The sequence below is a fragment of the Aquarana catesbeiana genome, linkage group LG07, assembly GCF_042186555.1.
Source record: "Aquarana catesbeiana isolate 2022-GZ linkage group LG07, ASM4218655v1, whole genome shotgun sequence".
NCBI classification, from domain to species: domain Eukaryota; kingdom Metazoa; phylum Chordata; class Amphibia; order Anura; family Ranidae; genus Aquarana; species Aquarana catesbeiana.
In genome coordinates this window covers 16943354-16967576 of record NC_133330.1, presented here as the reverse complement: position 1 = coordinate 16967576, position 24223 = coordinate 16943354, and the positions used below count along the sequence as shown (strand labels likewise).

At 44.8% G+C, this 24223-nt stretch overlaps 1 protein-coding gene across 1 annotated transcript in view; it reads left to right on the top strand.

Annotated features, from left to right (window-relative positions):
* Positions 1-24223, top strand: part of RNF123 (ring finger protein 123) — a gene marked incomplete in the record, with an annotated part of 52225 nt that overhangs the window by 13196 nt on the left and 14806 nt on the right. Inside the window, 19 exon segments of the mRNA XM_073591690.1 lie at positions 2656-2742; positions 3155-3222; positions 3307-3438; positions 3751-3859; positions 3940-4044; positions 5979-6104; positions 7336-7428; positions 7843-7916; positions 8173-8290; positions 8759-8858; positions 8969-9030; positions 10307-10378; positions 11351-11471; positions 11567-11668; positions 11753-11859; positions 11958-12150; positions 17261-17406; positions 17701-17784; positions 18594-18701. Coding sequence (XP_073447791.1) covers positions 2656-2742; positions 3155-3222; positions 3307-3438; positions 3751-3859; positions 3940-4044; positions 5979-6104; positions 7336-7428; positions 7843-7916; positions 8173-8290; positions 8759-8858; positions 8969-9030; positions 10307-10378; positions 11351-11471; positions 11567-11668; positions 11753-11859; positions 11958-12150; positions 17261-17406; positions 17701-17784; positions 18594-18701 — 2007 coding nt within the window.

The window sequence follows — 24223 nt, the reverse complement described above, 5'->3', positions numbered from 1 at the left end:
TGCCTCATGGGACTTGTAGTTTTGCAACAGCTGGAGGGCTGCCAGTTTGAGACCCCTGTTTTAGTCGATTTCATGCTCCAAACTTTGTGGGAACAGTTTGGGGACGGCCCCTTCCTGTTCCAACATGACTGCTCACCAGTGCACAAAGCAAGGTCCATAAAGACAAGGATGAGCGAGTTTGGGGTGGAGGAACTTGACTGGCCTGCACAGAGTCCTGACCTCAACCCGATAGAACACCTTTGGGATGAATTAGAGTGGAGACTGTGAGCCAGGCCTTCTCGTTCAACATCAGTGCCTGACCTCACAAATTCTCTTCTGGAAGAATGGTCAAACATTCCCATAGACACACTCCTAAACCTTGTGGACAGAATTCCCAGAAGAGTTGAAGCTGTTATAGCTGCAAAGGGTGGGCCAACTCAATATTGAACCCTACGGACTAAGACTGGGATGCCATTAAAGTTCATGTATGTGCAAAGGGAGGCGTCCCAATACTTTTGGTAATCTAGTGTGTATTTAAGAGACTAGTACAACATTATAGGAGACGGTTAAAGCAAATCTACAGTGAGAATCAAATGCAGGCTGCAAATTCTGAGCATCTTCTGAAATTGTTAATTGCCCTTTGCACCATCGATATGCCTGCGGGGAAAAAGAGAAAAAAAAAAAGGGTTTTGTGCAGGCTGCAAATCAAGACTTGGAGCTTACACAAGTCTGAGGACCCCCCCCCCCCCCCCACCATGTCACCCCTGGGTGCCGGAGCAGCCAATCGCCAAGCATGCATGGGGAAAAAGAAAAACGGTTTACAGCCCAGCCCCAGTTCTAATCTGAACCCAAAACCGGTTCACAACCCGATTTATTTGACTTCTGTCTAATCCACATTTATTTGAACCACTGCGGGGACAGCAGGGTGTGCGGGGACAGCAGGGGACAGCAGTGTGTGCGGGAACAGCAGGGTGTGCGGGGACAGCAGGGGACAGCAGGGTGTGCGGGAACAGCAGGGTGTGCGGGGACAGCAGGGTGTGCGGGGACAGCAGGGGACAGCAGAGTGTGCGGGGACAGCAGGGGACAGCAGAGTGTGTGGGGGACAGCAGGGGACAGCAGAGTGTGTGGGGGACAGCAGGGGACAGCAGTGTGTGCGGGGACAGCAGGGTGTGCGGGGACAGCAGGGGACAGCAGTGTGTGCGGGGACAGCAGGGGACAACAGTGTGTGCGGGGACAGCAGGGTGTGCGGGGACAGCAGGGTGTGCGGGGACAGCAGTGTGTGCGGGGACAGCAGGGGACAGCAGTGTGTGCGGGGACAGCAGTGTGTGCGGGGACAGCAGGGTGTGCGGGGACAGCAGGGGACAGCAGTGTGTGCGGGGACAGCAGTGTGTGCGGGGACAGCAGGGTGTGCGGGGACAGCAGGGGACAGCAGGGTGTGCGGGGACAGCAGTGTGTGCGGGGACAGCAGGGGACAGCAGTGTGTGCGGGGGACAGCAGGGTGTGCGGGGGACAGCAGGGGACAGCAGTGTGTGGGGGGACAGCAGGGGACAGCAGGGTGTGCGGGGGACAGCAGGGGACAGCAGTGTGTGCGGGGACAGCAGTGTGTGCGGGGACAGCAGGGGACAGCAGTGTGTGCGGGGACAGCAGTGTGTGCGGGGACAGCAGGGGACAGCAGGGTGTCCGGGGACAGCAGGGGACAGCAGGGTGTGCGGGGACAGCAGGGGACAGCAGTGTGTGGGGGGACAGCAGTGTGTGCGGGGACAGCAGGGGACAGCAGTGTGTGTGTGGGGGACAGCAGGGGACAGCAGGGTGTGCGGGGGACAGCAGGGGACAGCAGTGTGTGCGGGCACAGCAGTGTGTGCGGGGACAGCAGTGTGTGCGGGGGACAGCAGTGTGTGCGGGGGACAGCAGGGGACAGCAGTGTGTGCGGGGACAGCAGTGTGTGCGGGGACAGCAGGGGACAGCAGTGTGTGCGGGGGACAGCAGGGGACAGCAGGGTGTGCGGGGGACAGCAGGGGACAGCAGTGTGTGGGGGGACAGCAGGGGACAGCAGGGTGTGCGGGGGACAGCAGGGGACAGCAGTGTGTGCGGGGACAGCAGTGTGTGCGGGGACAGCAGGGGACAGCAGTGTGTGCGGGGACAGCAGGGGACAGCAGGGTGTGCGGGGACAGCAGGGGACAGCAGGGTGTGGGGGGACAGCAGTGTGTGCGGGGACAGCAGGGGACAGCAGTGTGTGTGTGGGGGACAGCAGGGGACAGCAGGGTGTGCGGGGGACAGCAGGGGACAGCAGTGTGTGCGGGGACAGCAGTGTGTGCGGGGGACAGCAGTGTGTGCGGGGGACAGCAGGGGACAGCAGTGTGTGCGGGGACAGCAGTGTGTGCGGGGACAGCAGGGGATAGCAGTGTGTGCGGGGACAGCAGTGTGTGCGGGGACAGCAGTGTGTGCGGGGACAGTAGGGGACAGCAGTGTGTGCGGGGACAGTAGGGGACAGCAGTGTGTGCGGGGACAGTAGGGGACAGCAGTGTGTGCGGGGACAGTAGGGGACAGCAGTGTGTGCGGGGACAGTAGGGGACAGCAGTGTGTGCGGGGACAGTAGGGGACAGCAGTGTGTGCGGGGACAGTAGGGGACAGCAGTGTGCGTTGACAGTTGCTGAACACACTTCTCTATTATTGCAGGAGGGTGTCGGAGACACTCCAGACTCTTATGCGTACGATGGAAACCGGGTCAGAAAATGGAATGTGACCACCACAAACTACGGCAAGGTGAGTAGCAGGCAAGCAAAGTGTGTATTTTCTATACAGCATCACTGACATATACCACAGTGCTGTACAAAAATGTTGTATCATTCACATTACTGTATGCACCAGAGGAGCTTACACTCCGCCCTACAGTCACACACTATTATTATTATTATACATTTATATAGCTCTGACATATACTGCAGTGCTGTACAGAAATCAATGAGCCAGTCAGATCAGCCTCTGTACCAGAGGAGCTTACACTCTGTCAACCCACAATCGCCCATTATTATTATTTTATATAGCTCTGACATATACCGCAGTGCTGTACAGAAAACACTGAGTTAGTCTGGGAAGCTTGCACTCTAATTTTTTGCTTATGTCAATTTCCACCTCCTTGACAACATCCATGTTGTTCTTTTTGTTTCCGGTGCAGTCCTGGGCGGCGGGGGACATTGTCAGCTGTCTGATAGACTTGGATGAAGGGACCATCTCCTTCTGCCTGTATGTGATTGGCTGGTGATTTGATTAGCGCGCTCTCCATTCTGTGTCTCCATCTCCTCTCACCGCTCTCTATTTTCTCTGCAGAAATGGCGTTAGTCTGGGCGTCGCTTTCAGTGACATTTCCCGAGGATCCGGTATGGCATACTTCCCGGCCATAAGCCTCTCTTTCAAGGAGTCCGTGGCGTTTAATTTCGGTTCTCGTCCTTTGAGATATCCTTCCTGTTGTCATTTGTAGTCTAATGTATATAGCAGGCTATATCGCTATAGGCTGTCATTATTTTCTTTACAAGATCCAATCAGATCAGATTTTCAGGTTCCATCAGTGTTTTTTTTAGATGGTTAATGAATAGCCCGGATCCCTACTCTGTTCTCGGCAGGTCATGTTTTCTGGATACCCTATCTGAGGCTCAGTCTAAAAGAGAAGTGGCTTTGGGGTGGGGATCCAGAAAACATGTCCTGCTTCCGGTGTTGGCTGACATGAAGTGTGGATTGTTTGCTTCTTTCCTTGACCATCTCGATCACATATCCGGTGGAGGGATTCCGGCCCCTGCAGGACCCACCGACAGCTGAGCTGCTGAAATCCCAGAGGCTGCTGGGGTACCTGAAGACCGTGCTGAGTACAGTGATCGACACTCAGGTATAGGATTGTGTGTGTGGAGAGCCTCCGATAGAGGATCGCCTGAGATCTGAATAATTCTAAAATTGTCCTTTTTCCAGGAGGGGAAACTGGTGGACAGAGACCCGTCCACATGGCAGCTGCAGGGTGAACCGACAGTCCTGATAACACTGGCCCATATATTCAACCACTTTGCCCCGCTCATGGTGAGTACAAATTCCACCCTCTGATATCCCCAGCCTCCATCATCATACAATCCCTGCCACCCCAGTTTCCACCCACCCAGACAGCCTCCGATAGCCTCCACCCTCCAACCCTTGCTCCCCCGACCTCAGATATCCCCCGACCAGACAGCCTCACCATCATTTATCCCTCACCTCCATCGCAAAACCCCGGCTACCCCAGCCTCTACCCAGACAGCCTCTGACCTCCAATGTCCCCCAACTCCATCATCATACAATCCCTGCCACCCCAGTTTCCACCCACCCAGACAGCCTCCGATAGCCTCCACCCTTCAACCCTTGCTCCCCCGACCTCAGATATCCCCCACCCAGACAGCCTCACCATCCCTTATCCCTCACCTCCATCATCGCACAACCCCTGCTACCCCAGCCTAGGACCTCCAATGTCCCCCAACTCCATTATCATACAATCCCTGCCACCCTAGTTTCAACCCACCCACCCAGCCTCAGATTAGCCTTTACCCTCCATTATCCTCTATCATCACACGACCCCTGCTACCCGGACCTCCGATATCCCCCACCCAGACAGCCTCACCTCATTCATCGCACAACACCTGCTACCCCCAACCTCCACCCAGACAGCTTCTTCCCTCCAAGATATACCCCAACTCCATCGCCATGCAATCCCTGCCTCCCCAACCTCCACCCAGACAGCCTCATCTCCATCATCGCGCAACCCCTGATACCCCAACCTCCACCCAGACAACTTCTTCCCTCCGAGATATACCCCAACTCCGTTGCCATACAATCCCTGCCTCCCCAACCCCCACCCAGACAGCCTCACCTCCATCATCGTACAATCCCTGCCACCTAAACCCCCACCCAGACAGCCTCTGACCTCCAGTGTCCCCGACCCAGACAGCCTCTGATATTCCCCATTTAGACAGCCTCCCCTCCATCATTGCTCAACCCCTGCTACCCCAACCTCCACCCAGACAGCCCCTGACCTCCAATATCCTCAACTCAGCCAACCTCACCATCTGTTATCTCCCCACCTCCATCATCATACAACCTCTGATACCCCAACCTCCACCCATGCAGCCTCTGACCTCTGATGACCCCCTGTCCCCATCCCCACCTAGACAGCCTCCGCCCTCCAATATCCCTCACCTCCATCTTCATACAATCCCTTCAATCGATAAGCTCCACCCAGACGGTCTCTGACCTTCAACCTCTGATTATCCCTCACCTCCATCATTGCAGAACCTCTTCCACCCCCACTTCCACCCAGACAGCCTCTGACCTCCAATAATCCCCCACCTCTACCCAGAATATTTTAGACCTCAGATATCTCCCACCTACATCATTATACAACCCCTGCCCACCCCAACGTCTACCCAGAAAGCCTTCACGCTCCGATATTCACCAGCTCCATAATCATACAACCCCTGAGCCTCACTTTACCCAAACAGCCTCTGACTTCAGATATCCCCCACTTCTGACATCAGCCTCTGCCACCCTCCGAAATCTTCTACCACCATCATTTCATAGCTCCTGCCACACCCCTTTACCCTGACAGCTTCCACTCTCCCATATCCCCTACCTCCATTATCAGACAGCCCCTGCAATTCCCCTAATCCCTCCACTATCCCCCACCTCCGTCAGATCTCTGAGCTGTTGGGCAGTTCCATTAAAGCAGCTGATTAGTAAACATGCCATGGAGGGAGATCGCAGCTCTGCCCCCCCCCCCTCTTCCGATTGATGAAGAACAGCTTTTCCATTTCCTGTGCATAACCAGGAGATTCTTACCGGACAATGGACCTTCACTGTTATAGTTCCAAAATCCCAAAGGACATTTTTCATCGTGGAACAATAAACTGAAGTGTTAGGACTATTTTGTGTGTATATTAATTGGTACTTTTATGTATGTGTCTCTCTTGTGTATGGGCGGTGTACAGTGTAAGGTCTACCTGGTGGAGGACGTCCTCATGAACTATCTCCTCGGTATATTGGCAGGAGGGGGTGCAGTAGGAGAGCACCCCTTAATAGAGCATCTCCTGGATCTCATGTGGCTGCTGATGGAGGTAAGTGAGAGCTCCCTCTAGTGAAGGGGGAGTGGAAGTGCCGGAGGTGAGTGATTGCATGAGTAAACTTTCTGTAGATGAGTGAGAGCTCCCTCTATTGAGGAAGAAGTGGAAGTGATTGATATTTCCCTCTAGTGAAAGAGGCATGGAAGTACTGTAGGTGAGCTACAGGTGAATGAGTGCTCCCTCTAATAAAGGAGTGGAAGTGCTGCCGGTGAGTGAGAGCTCCCTCTAGTGGAGGGGGAGTGGAAGTGCTGGAGGTGAGTGATTGCATGAGTAGACTTGCTGTAGATGAGTGAGAGCTTTCTCTGTTGAGGGAGAAGTGGAAGTGATTGAGAGCTCCCTCTAGTGAAAGATGCGTGAAAGTGCTGCAGGTGTTTCGTCAGATTCGGCGACCTGTCAGAATTTGAAACGGAAGTGAGGTTCTGCCGCCGCCATCTTGCTACACCCCCGCAGTCGTCCACAATAAGGACACAGTGAGAAGGTGGCAAGAGGACATCTTTTTACACCCACCGGAGTCTGGCATTTCACACTTATTTTAACCACTAAACTGAGCTTATATAGTGACGTTCAGTGTTTTTAAATCCGTCTGACTGTTTTTTGATATTGAATTGTAAAAGCAGCGGCAAGCCTGCTGATCTCACAGGTTTGCTGATCTCACAGAACAACACTGATTTTACAATTCAACATCAAAACAGTCCTACGGATTTTCAAATCCTGTATATCACTATATAAGCTTTGTAAAGTGGTAAAAATAAGTGTGAAATGGCAGACTCCGGTGGGTGTAACAAGATGTCTGCTTGCCGCCTTCTCGCTGTATCCTTACTGTGGACGATTGTGGGGGTATAGCAAGATGGCGGCGGAATGTCACTTCCGTTTCAAAATCTGACGGGTTGCCTAATCTGATGAAACACAGGTAAGTGAGAGCTCCCTTCCAGTGGAAGTGCTGGATGTGATTGAGAGCTCCCTCTAGTGAGTGAGTAGTGGAAGTGCTGGACGTGATTGAGAGCTCCCTCTAGTGAAAGATGCAGGTGAGTGAGAGCTCCCTCTAGTGAGTGAGTAGTGGAAGTGCTGGACGTGATTGAGAGCTCCCTCTAGTGAAAGGTGCAGGTGAGTGAGAGCTCCCTTTAGTGAGCGAGTAGTGGAAGTGCTGGACGTGATTTAGAGCTCCCACTAGTGAGGAATTAGTGGAAGTGCTGCGCATCCTCATTAACCTTCCCTATTCCACCAGGACTACGAGATCCACGAGTGCCTGAAACAGCTAATGATGTCTCTCCTCCGAGCGTATCGCTTCTCTCCGATCGTTCCCGATCTGGGGCTGCAGGTCAGTGTCTGCTGCCCATTAGGCACTTGTAGGGCGCTCCAGTAATTAGGTTGCATGCTCTTGGGACGTATTCCTCCTGCCTTTGTTTTATAGATGGCTACCTTTATATCACTGTTTCCCCAAACTATCCTCAATTGCAGTGCAGCACCACAGGTGAGCCTGCATATGCCAATGCGGAGGGAGTGGGGATATCCAGAAAACATGATCTTCTAAGTTGGGACCTGAGATGAGATCTGGAAATGTTTCATTATATTCTTTTTTTTTTTTTTTTTTTTTTTTTTCGAGATTGGAGTGACTTGACATTTGGTAGCACTATAAAAATGAAAAGCAGGAGAGATGATTGGATTTTGGATATAGTAAGTGCTTTGTTACATTGATGAATGCCATTTCCTTTTTTTTTTTTTTTTTTCACAGATTCACTACTTGCGTCTGACAATCGCCATCCTGAGACACGAGAAGTCTCGGAAGTACCTGCTCAGCAATGTTCTGTATCCTTCACACTCATTATTCATGAGTCCTCCATACAGACATGAGAGTCCCACAGCATGCGGTGTGTGAGTACAGCTTCCTTGTGTGATCCGGAGCAAAGTGCCGCTATCACTGTCTCTCTCTCATTCTTCTCTTTTTTTTTATATCTCTGTTGGTTTTACTGGGTACTCTGGTGACTTCCCTAAATAAAGCCCTTTTATAGTGGTCCGTACTATAGATATAAAAGAACTCCACCCTTAACTCTGCATATTGTAGATTCGATGTCCTTCGGTCGGTAGTATTCTTCTTCATTAAGAGTCCATTGCGGGTGGAGGAGGCCGGTCTACAGGAGCTGATCCCAACTACGTGGTGGCCGAACCGATTCAACAAAGAGGTGACCCCGAGACTACAGATCATTATCGCTGGTGTCTCCTCACTCATTTATTTTTATACATTTAAAGAGCTCTGACATATACCACAGTGCTGTACAGAGAACATTTGAGCCAGTCACCTTAGTCTGTACACCAGAGGAGCTTACACTCTAATGTGTCCCCCCCCCCCAGTCATACACTATTATTGTACATTTATATAGCTCTGACATATACCGCAGTGCTGTACAGAGACCACAGAGCCAGTCACATTAGTCTCTGTACCAGAGGAGCTTACACTTTAATGTCCACTCACAGTCACACACTATTATAATTATACATTTATATAGCTCTAACATATACCGCAGTGCTGTACAGAGAACCCTAAACCAGTCACATCAGCCTCTGTACCAGAGGAGCTTACACTCTAATGTCCCACTACAGTCACACAGTTGTTTTTGTACATTTTTTATGGCTCTAAATATATTCTACAGGGAAAAGAAATAAAAGACCCATTGGAGGAGAGCGGGGAGGAGCGTCTCCGGAGGAGGGCGTATGAGCGTGGTTGTATGCGACTTAAGAAACGCATTGAAGGTAATGGTCATGTGACTTCTAGTAATTTTGTATTGGTCAGGGGATGACCCGGGTATTTGGAGGAAGCATGACCTTAGGATTCATTTCAACATTTTTGTCTTTTATTTCAGTGGTGGAGGAGCTGCAGGTTCAGATTTTGAGGCTTTTGCTCAACAACAAGGACAAGGGAGGGGTAAGTAAGCCCCCCCCCCCGGAGGTGATCCCTATTACACATGTTGTATATCACACGTTGGGTGGAGTAGATGGGGGAAAAAAATAAATATAAATATATATATATATATATATATATATATATATAGATATATATAGATATATATATCTCTATATATATATATATATATATATATATATATATATATATATATATATATATATATATATATATATATATATATATATCTATAGATATATATCTATAGATATATATCTATAGATATATATCTATAGATATATATCTATAGATATATAGATATATATATATATATATATATGTATCTCTATCTATCTATCTATCTATATATATATATATCTCTATCTATAGATATATAGATAGATTGATATATATATATATATATATATATATATCAATCTCTATTTACTGTAAATAAAAAGTATGTTCTATAATTTATCCTGTTTCTAATGATAGTAACGTTATGATTCTGGTACAAAGCATTATAAAAAAATATTTACAAAATTGCAAATAAAGGTTTTATTTTTAATCTTGTGCTTTAGCCCTGGTTTGTACCAGTGCCGCTTTTGAAATGGGCAACTTAATTTAATAGAAGTTTCTGGAAGTCGCAATGAAATCATCAAAGAGTAGTGCAGAAACCTTTTTCATAATCACTGCGACTCATGAACGGTTACATTGCCGACAATGGGGTGCGACTTGTCATGCGATTTTGAACATGACAGATCTCACCAGTGTGAACGGGGGCGTAATGCGACTCTTAGAAAAAAAAAAACAAATAATACAAATGGGGGAGGGAGAGAATATTAATGATTAGGAAAAATAGAAATAGTAAAAAAAGGCAAGAAAATAATAGTTAAATTAAGAAAGGGAAGGAAGAGTTAATTATGACACGGTCCTGCAGCCTCATAGGACAGAAAGAGGAGAAAGAAAACTCATACAAGCTTTAACCAGACACTGATAGGATCACAGGACTGCTATATACTGCCAATGAGAAAAGGTATTTGGCGGGTTTATATTTACTAAAATAATTGGAATTTCCATGTTCTGTGTACTGTGGGAGACCAGATATAGTGACTACAGTAACACTTTAATTTCTTTACATAAACGCAGATAATAATACTTTTCGGCATTTTGGATCTTTTATGTGTTAGTGGTTACATTTGAATAACAAGGAACTGTTTTCATACAATTTGGCACTTTGTGTACACAAGGGGTTAATAATATAACCAATCACACATTGACGCTGTCTCTGTTGCAGGGAGAAGCATCCCGCTACATCTTCCTCAACAAGTTCCGCAAATTTCTTCAAGAAAATGCCAGCAACAGAGGGGTGAGTGACCATCCTACATGGGGGACGGAGGAGCACAATTGTCTACAATGTCTTTGTATAATGATGTATGAAAGAGTAAGGCTTCTTCTTCCCTCCTAGGGGCTCAAAGTACTTTATCTGTAATGAGGCGGACGAGGAGGCAGCCATCTTGGACAATCTCAGTCAGGGCTGCTGTTAGAAATCATGGGGCCCCCATACAGTCTTGCTGACAGAACAGCAAACCAGGCGGCTCTAGACGCATTAACAAACCGCTCATCCATGCAACCAGAATACCTGTGAAAATTAGCTCTTAAGTTTTTGTGGGGTTTTTTTATTCCTTTTTACGATTTTAGTTTTTTTTTTTTTTTTTTTTTTTTTTTTTTTTTAATATTTTTTTTTATATATTTTTTTTTTATATATTTTTTTTTTAACAGCCCTGTGGGGTTTGGGGAGATATCAGGGGTCTAAACAGACACCCAACGTCACACTTTTGAGACAAAGAAAGAGATTGAGGACATGGATTCCTCAATCCTTTGTAGCCTCAGCTGCAGAGTGAATGAACAGGAAGCACTCTGTACAGAGGCTCCCTGTTCATTCACAAACTAAAGCATTGTAAACATAAGGAGGGCCACAGAGGGGGGGGATTGGTTCCAGTAATTGGGCCACTCCTGCTGCTCTGGGTCCCCCTTGTTGAACTTATGGGGCCTGGGCCCTGTACAGGAAAGGCAGGTGCTACCCCCTTATCAGCAACCCTGTGCTCAGTAGAATATCATACTAGGTTACATTTTTATAGAAGGGAACACATTAACTTATCAGCATGTCTTTGGTGTATGGGAGGAAACCCACACAAGCACAGGAACAACATGCAAACTCCATGCAGATAGTGTCCTGACCCCAGGACTCAAATTGAGGACCCCAGTGCTGTAGGGCAGAAATGCCAACCACTAAACCCTTGTGCTGTCCCATATAATTTGGGTGAATTTATCTTTCCAGAATCCCACAGTTCTCTGCCCCCCCGAGTATATGGTGTGCTTCCTCCACCGTCTAATCACTGCCCTGCGAGCCAGTTGGGATGAATTTCATGTCCGGAACCCCTCGGCCCGCAGCAGTGAAGGTAAAACAGAGCTTTCTAGCCTATAGTATATAATGATGTTACACACACTGAAGGGCTTGTCTAACGCTTGGCCTTCTCATTTTTTTGGCCTACAGATGCCTATGTGCCCCCGCAGCTCTTCTACAATGGAAAGGTGGATTATTTTGACCTGCAAAGGCTCGGGGGACTTCTTTCACACCTGAGGAAGACGCTGAAAGGTGAGGGGGGGCGTTGGGTGTAAGTGAGGATGGTCATCATTGGTGCTGAAGGTTTAAACATCCTCTCATATGTTCTATCCTCAGATGACCTGTCTTCCAAAGCCAACATAGTGATAGATCCATCAGAACTGCAGGCAGTCACTATGGATGACCTGGAGGAGGAAGATGAATCGGCCAGTTTGACGGGACAGGTACAGGAAGAGGAGACCCGGCCTTGTAAATAATGCATTGCAGCCACCGGTCAGCATATCTTTAAATATTAATGCAAAGTAAATTTCCTTCTCTTTAGAGACCCTCTGCTGCCCAGGCCATTGGGGGTGCTCTTGCCCGGCCCAGTTGGCTGAGTTCCCCAACTCTCGGGAGAGCAAACCGGTTCCTGAGCACTGCAGCTGTCAGTCTCATGAACCCCCGGCGACCTCTTGGCACCCTGGAGAAGATGAAAGTGCGGAGTCTGAGCCTGGAGCAGCGTACAGAAGATGACAGTGAGTGTGTGGGGCTGTAGGTGAGGGTTCTCAGGAAGGCCCAGAAAATGCAATGTAGCTGTTGAAGGTTTTCAATATGTCTGGGCGCCTCAGGAAAAACTGAAATATTGGCATAGAACAGGGCTCTGCAAACTGCGCTCCGCTGTAAGCCTTTATCTTTACCTCTGATGTAAGAGGGGACCTTGATAGGCATGTAAGGGGGGACTTTGGTGGGGATCTGTAAGAGTGATGGATGCCGCACATCACCAGCTCAGGGTGGGATATAATGTGAAAAAGGCCTCGGCCTTGGCTTCTCCTAGGCCATGCCCTCTGACTACAATCAAGCCCTAAATAGAGGAAGAAGGCACTCAATTGCCACGTCCGTAATATAGGGGGAGAAAAAAGGGGGCACTACTGGAGGTACTACCAAATGTCGGACTTTATAGGCCAAATGTTCGAATTTTGAAAACCCATTGCATATTCCAGGCTGTGGGTATATACAACAATGAACTCCAACTCAAGATAGTGAGAGTCGTTCTCTTGTCTGCATCTTTGAACCTTGGGCGTGCCGTGTCCTGAAGAAGCCTAGCGGTGAAACGCGTAGACGCACAAGGGCTCACTGTACAAATTGCATAAATGCATATTTATGATGTTTTTTACTCTTTCCAACAATTATGGGTATATTTTGTACTTTCTCAATAAATGTGATGATTTATTTATAATTTCCTTCTCCATTGTTTCCTGGCCTATAAAGTTCGACATTTGGTAGTACCTCCAGTAGTACCCCTTTTTTACAATCAAGCCCTGAAATGGGGCGAAACGTGTCAGCCGGTGTGGCCTAGGAGGAGCCAAGACAGAGGCAGTTTTTCAATATATATATATATATATATATATATATATATATATATATATATATATACGTGCTCTGAGATGGTGGTGTGCGGCGTCCGTCAAACTATACAACTAAATGCTAGCTGGATGAGCTTTCGGGATGCCTGCACCCTCTTCTAATTGCGTATCACTGGAGTGACCACTACAAGTTGTGATAAAAATAATAATAGTGCACAATTTATTATAAATTGTGAATCGATTGGAATACCCAAAAACACATAGTGAGATATTGTGAATCGCTGGTACCATATATACAAAGAACTAGAGGTCGACCGCTGATATTTGGCTTTTTTTACTTAATCGGCATCGGCTGATTGTGCTGATAAAAAAAAGCCGATTATAACTTCAGCGGGACTTGCAAATGACTTCTATAATAGAAGTCAATGCAAGTTGCCTGATATTATCTGTAGAAAGACTTCTCTCCTCCTCTGGGCAGCCTGCCAAGTCTGATAAGAAGATACATTGTATCTTTTCAGGTTATTTTATCAATAGACTGAACTCTGTGTGTAGAAGCTCTCAGTTTAACCATTTAAAGACTAAATCTTTTCTGACATTTGTTGCTTACAAGTAAAAATCCTGTATTTTCTGCTAGAAAATCACTTAGAACCCCAAACATTATATATATATATATATATACATATATATATATATATATATATATATATATATATATATATATATATATTTTTTAGCAGAGACCCTAGGGAATAAAATAGCGGTTGTTGCAATATTTTATGTCACACGGTTTTTGCGCAGCGGTCTTTCAAACGCAATTTAAAAAAAAAAATACCCTAATGAAATGAAAAAAAAAAAAAATAAGCAGTAAAGTTAGCCCATTTTTTTTCGTCCAAAAGTTTTGATTACCTGTTTTTGTGTATTTCAAATTTAAGATATCGTTATTTTTTTTAAATCTAAATTATACATACAAGTGAACTGATTGGAGGTTTGTTTTGTTTAATAAATGTTTAAATGTAAAAAATGTTCTGTATTACTTAAGGCTGCTTTCACACTGGAGCGGGCAGGCGTTGACGGTAAAACGCTGTTAGTTTTAGCGGCGCTTTACCGTCATTTTAGCGGCACTATTCGGCTGCTAGCGGGGCGCTTATAACCCAGCTAGCGGCTGAGGAAGGGGTTAAATGCGCCCCTGAAGCGCTGCTGCCGAAATGCTTTGCAGGCGCTTCGGCAGCGGTGCGCATTCATTTCAATGGGCAGGAGTGGTGGAGGAGCGGCATACACCGCTCCAAAGATGTTGCTTGCAGGACTTTTTTTAAACATCCTGCCAGCGCATCACCTCAGTGTGAAAGCACTCGGGCTTTCACACTGAGACTGCAGGGGAGCCGTTTTACAGGCACTTTACAGGCTCTATTTTTAGCCCAAAAGCGCCTGAAAAACGCCCCAGTGTGAAAGGGGTCTAACTGTTAGATTTTATGAGATGAAGGAAAAAAAAAAGAAAAAAAAAAAAATCGGCCTAATATATCGGCCCAAAAAAATCGGCATCTTATATCGGCCATCGGCCACCGCGATTTCTAAATATCGGCATCGGCCAGAGAAAAACCCATATCGGTCGACCTCTACAAAGAACACCAATAAACGAAAAATTGTTTAAATTAAAAATTATATGAATGTTAAAAATGTGCTAACATGTTAAGTAAATGGATCCTGTATAGTCCTCTCTGTACGCCTTGGGGTTAGATGCTGATTTCTAGCAGTCACCCCCGGTATGTGATAACCAGAGCCCAATTACACAAGCAGCTCTTGGAATTCTAGTCTCTTGTGTCATTGGGCTCTGGCTATCACATGGTACTGGGGTGACTGCTAAAAACCGGCATCTAACCCCAAGGAGTGGATCCCAAGGCGTGCAGAGTGGATTGTACAGGATCCATTTACTTAAGAGCGGATGGTCCGTTCCAATGTGGCTGATCCTTTACCTAATTCACTAAAGCGTGATTTAACCAAAGGGGATCTATCAATGAGGTGAGCAGACATTGCACCCAGAGGTGGCGGTGTTAATCTTCCCTTTTTTTTCAAATCACACAGTTGTAATATTATTGTGTGGCACAGATCCCGGAGTGAAATAATTTATGGTTATCACAGAAGAATCTGCATAATAATCTTGGATTGAATGTGGACTTGTGTGTGTATATATATAATATTTTATTATATTATATAATATAGTGTGTCTGTATGTATGTATGTGTGTGTGTATGTGTGTGTATATATATATATATTCCCATTTTTTTCAAACATATTTATATAATTTTTAATTTAAACAATTTTTCGTTTTATTGGTGTCCTTTGTATATATGGTACCATCGATTCACAATATCTCACTATGTGTTTTTGGGTATTCCAATTGATTCACAATTTATAATAAATAGCGCACTATTATTTTTATCACATATTTATTATTGGTGTTGGATCACTATTGAATAGTTGCAGCTGCTCATAATAACCAAAAACTAGTTTTTCCTACATAGCAGCACTTGGGTATTTTAGTATATTACCACTACAAGTTACTGAGGATTACTCTGATGGGGAGTATAAATAAAATGCCTCCTGTGCATTAACATGACAGCTTGGAATAGGTATAGCAGAAAACACCACGTCACTGGGGAATTTCTTCTAACATTGCTGCCCTCTAGGACTGGGGACATTCTGAAGCCTCTACACAAAAACAAACTAAAGAGGGGGCACCAGCCTAGTGCATTATCACACAAATTTATTTTAAAACAACATAAAATGTACTGACAAGCATCCGAATAAAAATCGCTCATCGAGCTACTCATCTGTAGCCCAGTGGTCCTTGATTCGGGACAGTACAGAATGCAGGGGGACCTCACTGAAGTATTCGATTGGCTGACGTGTTTCGAAGGCATCCCCCCCCCCCTTCTTCAGAGCCTGACGTGTTTCAAAGGCAACCCCATTCTTTTTCAAAGCCCAGGGCTCTGAAGAAGGGGTTGCCTTCGAAACATGTCAGCCATTGAAAAACTTCAGTGAGGTCCCCCTGTATTCTGGACTGTGCCGAATCAAGGGCCACTTGGCTACAGATAAGGCTCTGATGGGGATTGTAAAGCGAGGAGCTTGGCTGTACAGCTTTGTCTGTGTTTTTGTTTTGTTTTTTCCTGGCCTGCACATGTGCACCACAGTTTCCATTTAATCACCCCCACATTTGTTTTTTAATCAAAATTTTTTTTATTGAAACAATGTATGAAGTGACATAACTGTACAGAATATACATCGAACATCAGCAGGTCACCACACATGTAAAACAATCAACATTGTCCAAACAACTTGTGAACTAGCACTTGGTACTATATCTGATAGACTAGTAGCAAACACTCTGTTTTATTATTCGGATTTGATTAGTCCGAGCACCTTTTAAATATACACACAAAAAAACACAAGTAGTAACATTTGTTCTCTTCCTAACCCCTGACTCTAGGTGTTTCGAAATCTCAGTAACCTATCCATCACCAACTGCGGTGGGGCAAGTCTAGGGTTATCTAACCAAGGCTGCCAGATAAAGTCAAACTTTAAGGCTGCATTTCTGTGTCGGTAGGCCAGTTGTTCTCCACCCCCACATTTGTTGTAGTACAGCTCCCAAGTCTGCTGCCTATACCATCAGGCCACAAGTGCTCACATCTCCGGGATCCGTTACTCCCAAAAAAGCTTACGCGTATCATGAAGTCCCTCACCGCTTATTTGGAGGATCCAGGAGTGTTCGAGATTGTGCTGGAACAATAAAGTTGTTTTTTTGTTCAATGGAAGTGGTGTGTTACCCCAAGATACGTGTGTTGGGTTTTATTCAGTCACAAGTCTTCAGTTGATTAAATGGAGAGTGCATATGTGTAGGCCTGCAGAGCCAAGAACTTGGTGGATTTGGGACACGCAAATATAAAACTGACCTGGGTTGGGGGGCAGGGTGAGCAAAATAGTGTAACGGTACTGAAAGTTGCTCCACCGCTTTGGGCCTGTCTGGACCAGGCATTGGCCTGGTGGTCATTGTCCGCACACCCTTGAAGAATTTAATTGAGGTTTATATTCAGTGAAGACTTTGGCACACTGGGCCTTATTTATCAAAGCATGTTTTGTAAAAAAAATGTATTATTGCAGGTCCCAATCACATTTTCCTTTTACATTCTGCACCTGTTGCGGTCTAGTTTTGATTTGAATCCAGTTGGTGGTTCTGAGTCCGGTAGTGACAGTTCAATCTTAAGAGACCCGCTATGCTTTGTTACAGTTGAAGGCCATCATGGCAATGAGGGTCTGCTAGTGGGAAGACCTCCGGAGGAGCCTGATATTCCCATCACAGAGAACTCTCTCCTGGAGATGCTGGACGGGGTGGTCATGATGTACAACCTCAGCGTACACCAGCAGCTCGGCAAGGTGAGCACCGATCTCTCTGTGGATGGGACTTTGCATGTTGGCTCTCAGTGTTTGCACCATTGGAGCCCCAGGATCAGAAAATGGAGCAGAAAAAATTCCCAGCCCTGAGCTGAAGCAAAAAGTGTACCAGGCACATGGACCATTCTGCCCAGTCAACGTTGGGTAGAATGGTCTAATGATCCTCTGTGGCCAGATATGAACTCTGCAGATAAAAAAAAAAGGAAAAAAACAAGTGAGCAATATACCGGGGTATTGAGAACCAACTCCACATTGTGCATTTTTGTGTCTCTGCAGATGGTCGGTGTCTCAGATGATGTGAATGAATACGCCCTGGCATTGAAGGACACCGAGGAGAAAATTAAACGCTGTCCAAAGAGGGTAAGAATGGGACCCAGGGCCATCAGTAGAAGTCACAGGGGCCCCACATAGCCTACCTGAAATGGCCCCCTAGCCATGTGTCTCCCCATACACGTTAATCAAACCCCCCCCCCCCCCCCCCTTCAGTATCTCCCCACAATTTTCCATAGACACACAACCTTCCAATACACAGACCAACGTTGCTCATCAGCAGTAATACTTAAAGGGATAAGGATTAGAAATGTGAGCTGTTGGAACAGTATTGATAGAAGGCTCTCATTGTCAAGAACCAGCTTGCCCTTGTAATCGCTGCACAAAACTTTCCTAATCTGGAGATTAGCTAAATTTCTCAACTTTTACCATTAAATACATTGTAATCTTCTGATATTTATTACTATGTACACTTTTGATTTTTATTGTAATGTACACCTATTTTTGTGACATTTAGTAATCGTATTACTAATGCAATGGTTCTTGTTACATTGTATACACCTTCATTTTACTTACAATGTATACTCTTTATTCCTATTACATTGTATACTCTTGCCTTTTTATTACAACGTATACTTCTGGTTCTAACAACATTGTATATTCCTGATTCTTATTACAGTGTACTGTATATTTCTGGTTCTTCTTACATTATGTAATTTTTGGTTCTTATTATATTTTAAAAATCCCTGGGGCTTACCTTTTCATACACAGTGTTCCCCTCTCATTCTGTATATTGTCTCCCTGGATCGAATATCATGTCTTTCCCAGTTGCAGGTTAGTGAGGGGAACAGTGATGGGTTACAGCCTGTACGTCATTCTCTGCCTTCTTACTGTTCCAGAGGCCAGACATCATGGAAGAATTGTTAAAAAGCCAGCAAGTCTTCTCGGAGAAGCTGAATCATCTGAGCCGGCGGCTTGCTTGGATAAACGTCACTATTTACTCCAAGGTAACTATCCACCATCCCATTGTAGAATCTGCGTCATCTGTTTTAGGAAAAATTAATAAACATTTTTAGAGACACCCCAAGAAGATGACAGTAGGCTCAATTCACTAACGCACCAGGAAAAGGTTTCTCTATTTTTAAAAAAGTGACAGTTATTTTCAGGTGAGATTTTTCACAAGAATTTTGTCACATGGGTAAAAATAATTAAAGTGGAAGTAAACCCCTATAGTTTGCAACCAAGGAAGCTGCCATCATGGCCTCTGTTTGTAAGGAGCTCCTAGGCTGTTAAACCAGGTCTCCAAGGAGTAAAAAAGCTCCTGGGATATTTTCCAAGGTCTCCAAGAAGTGAAGGATTTCCGGGGATATGTTGCTGGGCCTTCGAGGACTTTAAGGAGCTTCTGTGATACTTTTTCAAGCCTCAAAGGGGTGAAGAAGCTAGTGGGTTATTTTTCTAGGTCTCCAAGGAGTGTAATAACTTCTGTGATATGTTTTCAGGTCTCCAAGAAGTTGAGGCGCTGCTAGGATATTAAACCAGGTCTCCAAGGAGTAAAGGAGCTCCTGGGATTTTTTTACAGGTCTCCAAGAAGTGAAGGATCTCCTGGGATATGTTTCTGGGCCTTCAAGGACTTTAAGGAGCTTCTGTGATTATTTTTCCAAGCCTCAAAGGGGTGAAGAAGTTAGTGGGTTATTTTTCTAGGTCTCCAAGGAGTGAAAAAACTCCTGTGATATGTTTCCAGGTCTCCCAGAAGTTAAGGTGCTCCTAGGATATTAAACAAGGTCTCCAAGGAGTAAAGGAGCTCCTGGGAAATTTTTCAAGGTCTCCAAGGAGTGAAGGAGTTTCTAGGATACTATGTTTCCAGGTCCCTAAGGAGTAAGAGTTCCTGGGATATGTTTTCACGTCTCCAAAAAGTAAAGGAGCTGCTGGGATATGATTCAGCTCTCCAAGATGTAAAGAGTCTCCTGGAGTATTTTTCATAGTTTTCCAAGAATGTAGCCAAGAATGAAGGAGCTCCTGTGATTTGTGGCATTGGCAGAATGTGCTGAACAAAATTTTGATTCTCTGCTTTCTATTTCACTGAGCTTGTCTGAAATAGGGGAAACCTGGTCACAACATGATTGCCATTAAAATGCTGAAAGAAATGTATTTTTGATTTTTCATGACACTGATTCTTGCCTTTGCAATATGGATGTTGGAGCTATTCATGCATAAAGTATCTACCGTATATACTCGAGTATAAGCCGAGTTTTTCAGCACATTTTTTTTGTGCTGAAAATGCCCCCCTCGGCTTATACTCGAGTCAAGCACTTTTCTGCAGCAGAGAATGACATTTTCCGAACCAACTTTGGGGCCCCGTATCTCGGGGCCACTTAGTGCTAGGAACCCCAAGTTTGGTGTGCAAACCCCAAAGTCGGTTCGAAAAATGTCTTTCTCTGCTGCAGAAAAGTGCTTGACATTTTCCAAACCGACTTTGGGGCCCCGTTTTTCAGGACCACTTGGTGCTAGGAACCCCAGCTTTAGGTATGGGTTTATTGTAGTGCTAGTTCCACTGGGTTTGCACACCAAATTTGGGGTTCCTAGCACCAAGTGGCCCCGAGATACAGGGCCCCAAAGTCGGTCAACTGTGTCCATCTGCAGCAATGCCATTTCGGGACCCTTTGAGTCCAGAGACCCCAAATTTTGGCTGCAGCTAGGGGGCATCTAGAAACCCTTAACTACCAAGTTTGAAGTTGGGGGGACCTATGGCTGCAAATGGGCACAGTGAGGCTGCAAATGGGCATTGTTTTCCCTCTTTTCCACTTAAAGTGGCTGTGCATTTCCCACCCTAGGCTTATACTAGAGTCAATAAGTTTTCCCAGTTTTTTATGGTAAAATTAGGTGCCTCGGCTTATATTCGGGTCGGCTTATACTCGAGTATATACGGTAAATGATCTTACAGCCTTTAATTGTTTGATGGGGTCTGTATTACAATGAGAGGGATGACACAATCTCTCTAAAAATTGGAAACAATGTTTTTCCACACAAGAATATTATTGTACAGGATTTATATAGCGCCAACAGTATATTATATATTAAAAGTGTAGCGCTAAAAGATGGAAAAATAAATGTAAAGGTATAGAGCAAAAAAGATATCTATTTGAATTAGAAAAGTAAGTGACCTTATCTGATCCCAAACCTGAAAAGTATGTGTACTAAATGGTGCAGTGAATAAGGATATGGCATCCTAATGACAGCAGACCTGTGAAAAAATATAAAAGCTCTATCTTGTCAGAAGAGTACAAAAAACGAAAAACATAGATATATTAGTAAACAATCAAAACTCATCTGTGGTGAGAAAAATGAATGGTGTCTAAAAAACGTCCACAATGCAAGTGAGGAGATGTGCCTCCCAAATAAATCATAAAAACATAATAAATTAGTCCATATTATGTATGGCGTGATCGACTCAAATTGAATCCCAGGCAGGTAACATCACAACTACACATCCGAATCTGAGTAAGGGATGGAATACTCTTACCGACTTGGGTGGACTCACAAGCCGTTGGCGGTGAGTCAGTAAAGCTTGTACTGTCTTAAGGTGAATGACAGTGTCAGGACAACTTGTACACCGAAAGGGTTCCTCTTCAGATGGGGGGGCCCGGATCCTGCCCCAAAGGGTCTGCACAATCACCGTCTGTCTCAGCATGCATGGACCATGTATGAAGAAAAAACAAGGAGCCTCCACATGGTGTAAATCCAAAGATTATTTGTTCAAATAATATTTATTGGATCATTCAAGATCATCAGGCAATCCATAAAAATTCAAAAATAGGCAGAATCGATTCCAATAGTACAAAGTAAATAAAAATTGGTAAGCGTGGTAAAAGTGGCTGGGTACAGCAAAGAAACCCGACCGGTTTCGTCTACAAAGACTTCGGCTGGGGTATATGCCATCCCGCCACCTCCACGCTTATATACATTCATAGTAATGATTTCCTACAAACAGCTGTTACAGCATCGTGCGCGCTGACTTCCTGAATACAAAGCGTGCGTTCCATACGAAATCACATGTGAACCACTTAGCCAATAGGGAGACAGAATGATAGCACCGCCTCTATCCACCAAGCCTCGATGTGGATCCCGACACGTTGTGCGCACTCCTTGGATAGAGGAGTCCGTTCCTCAGTTACTCACCCAATCGGATTCAACGCCATATGACGTACACACGACCTCCATCATGTGACAGCGTCTGGCATACCGATAGGTGTACATCATTGTATTGTACCGGAAGTAAAACACACATCACAAAAGGCTATTGAAACGCAAATGCGTTCCAAATGGATCATTGAGGGTTTCTATTAGGACGTGATATATTATATAACTAAGCTGAATGGTGATCATTATAATCTCCCAAAATGGATATATAAACCTAAATTTAAAATGCAAATAGATAACCCTGTTAATTAAACTCCAATGTACATTCTGGAAGTCAATAGGCATTAGGCTACATTATAAACAATAAAACCAAAAAGAATTATTTTAAAAGGCGTTAGCCATTCTTATACTAAAATATAATTATATGCCTTAATACCCATCTAAATCATATTAGGTCATGATACATGGGAGGTAAATGCCCCCTAGAGAAACAAGGAGACATATTACAAATACATAATTTGACAGCATGTCTCTCATAGGTATAAAAAGTAAACTAAAAAAATTTTAAATATATAAAATGAGCATAACAGTAAATGTAGAACTAATCGCTAAAAGTGTAAAGCCGCCATACACTATTAATTGGAAGCAAAACCCAAAAGTACCTAGCACAAATATAACTGATTTGGAATAACCCGTATAAAGAGTAAACCCAAAAAAAAGAGAGGAAATAGATGAAAAAGTCAAGATTGGTTAATGAATGAATTGATATCCCACTCAACGTTTAACCCATGTGGCGTAAAACATCTTAGTTGGTATATCCAAAAAGTTTCGAGCTTTGATACTCCTCTTATACATGGCTCCCCTCTCCAGTGGGGGATAAATTTGTCTATTATTTGGAACTTAGTGCCAGTGGGATCTCGATTGTGACAAGCTAAATAATGATTGGGAACACTATGATTTGTACGTCCTTTTTTAATAGATTTAATATGTTCATTTACCCTTATAGCAAAAGTACGAATGGTCCTCCCCACATACTGCTTCCCACAAGGGCAAGTGATGAGATACACGATATACCTCGTGGAACATGTAACAAAGTGTTTAACAGAATAATCTTTCCCCGTGGTGGTTGATCCAAACGTATCAATCTTCCGGGATTGAAGTGTATTATGTCTACACACCCTGCATTTTCGACAGGGAAAAAAACCCTTCATATTTTGGAAAAAAGAGGGAACTATTGGGGGGTCAGTTACATTAGGTGCAATCTGTCCCCTTAGGGACATAGCACCCCTGTAAATCACCCCTGCTTGTTCAGGGAGAACTGGTCCAAGGACGATATCATTTTTTAAAACGTTCCAGTGTCTATGGACGATATCCTTAACCTGTTTATGTTGAATTGAGAAATTCGTGAGAAAGGACCATTTATGTTTGTTTTCTACAACGGGTTTCGGTTGTTCCAAGATAAGTGAACTTCTATCTACCAAAGAGACATTATGAATCACTTCATCAATCTCTGATGCATCATACCCTTTGTCCATAAATCTCGACTTCAACAGGTTAGCTTGGTCGAAATAATCTGTAAGCTTTGAACAATTGCGTCTAATCCGCAACATCTGACTCCGGGGAATAGACTTCAGCCACGTTGCGTGATGGCAACTATCGATCGGAATGTAACCATTCCGATCGGTGGCTTTGAAAAAAGTTTTGGTGGTGAGATGGTTATCAACCACTGAAATCTCTAAATCTAGGAAGTGGATGGTCGACTGGCTGGCTTCATAAGTCAACTCTATCCCAATCTGGTTGTTATTCAAGAACCGTATAAATTCATCCAGAGATTCCATACTTCCTTCCCATAGGAGGAGGATGTCGTCAATATACCTAGCCCACAACTTCAATTGTGGCGGGTCTAGGGCATAGACGACATCCTCCTCCCATTTGGCCATAAATATGTTGGCCAAACTAGGGGCGAATTTTGCACCCATGGCTACCCCCTTTTTTTGGAGATAAAAATCTCCACTGTACCAGAAGTAATTATGTTTGGTGGCAAAACATAATAAATCCATAATGAACCTCTTCTGAGTGCCCGGAATCATACCATTCCTAGAGAGGAAAGAGTCAACCGCTTCAAATCCTACATTGTGGGGTATACAAGTATACAATGCCTTAACATCTGCTGTGGCAAGAATAAGATCCTTACTGTATGTAACACTTCCAAGTTTAGCAATGGTGTCCTTAGTGTCTCTTAAATAAGATGGTGTGGATTTCACTAACGGTTGAAGAAAAAAATCTATATATTTTCCGACTGTCGACTGTTTTCCCTGTCGAAAATGCAGGGTGTGTAGACATAATACACTTCAATCCCGGAAGATTGATACGTTTGGATCAACCACCACGG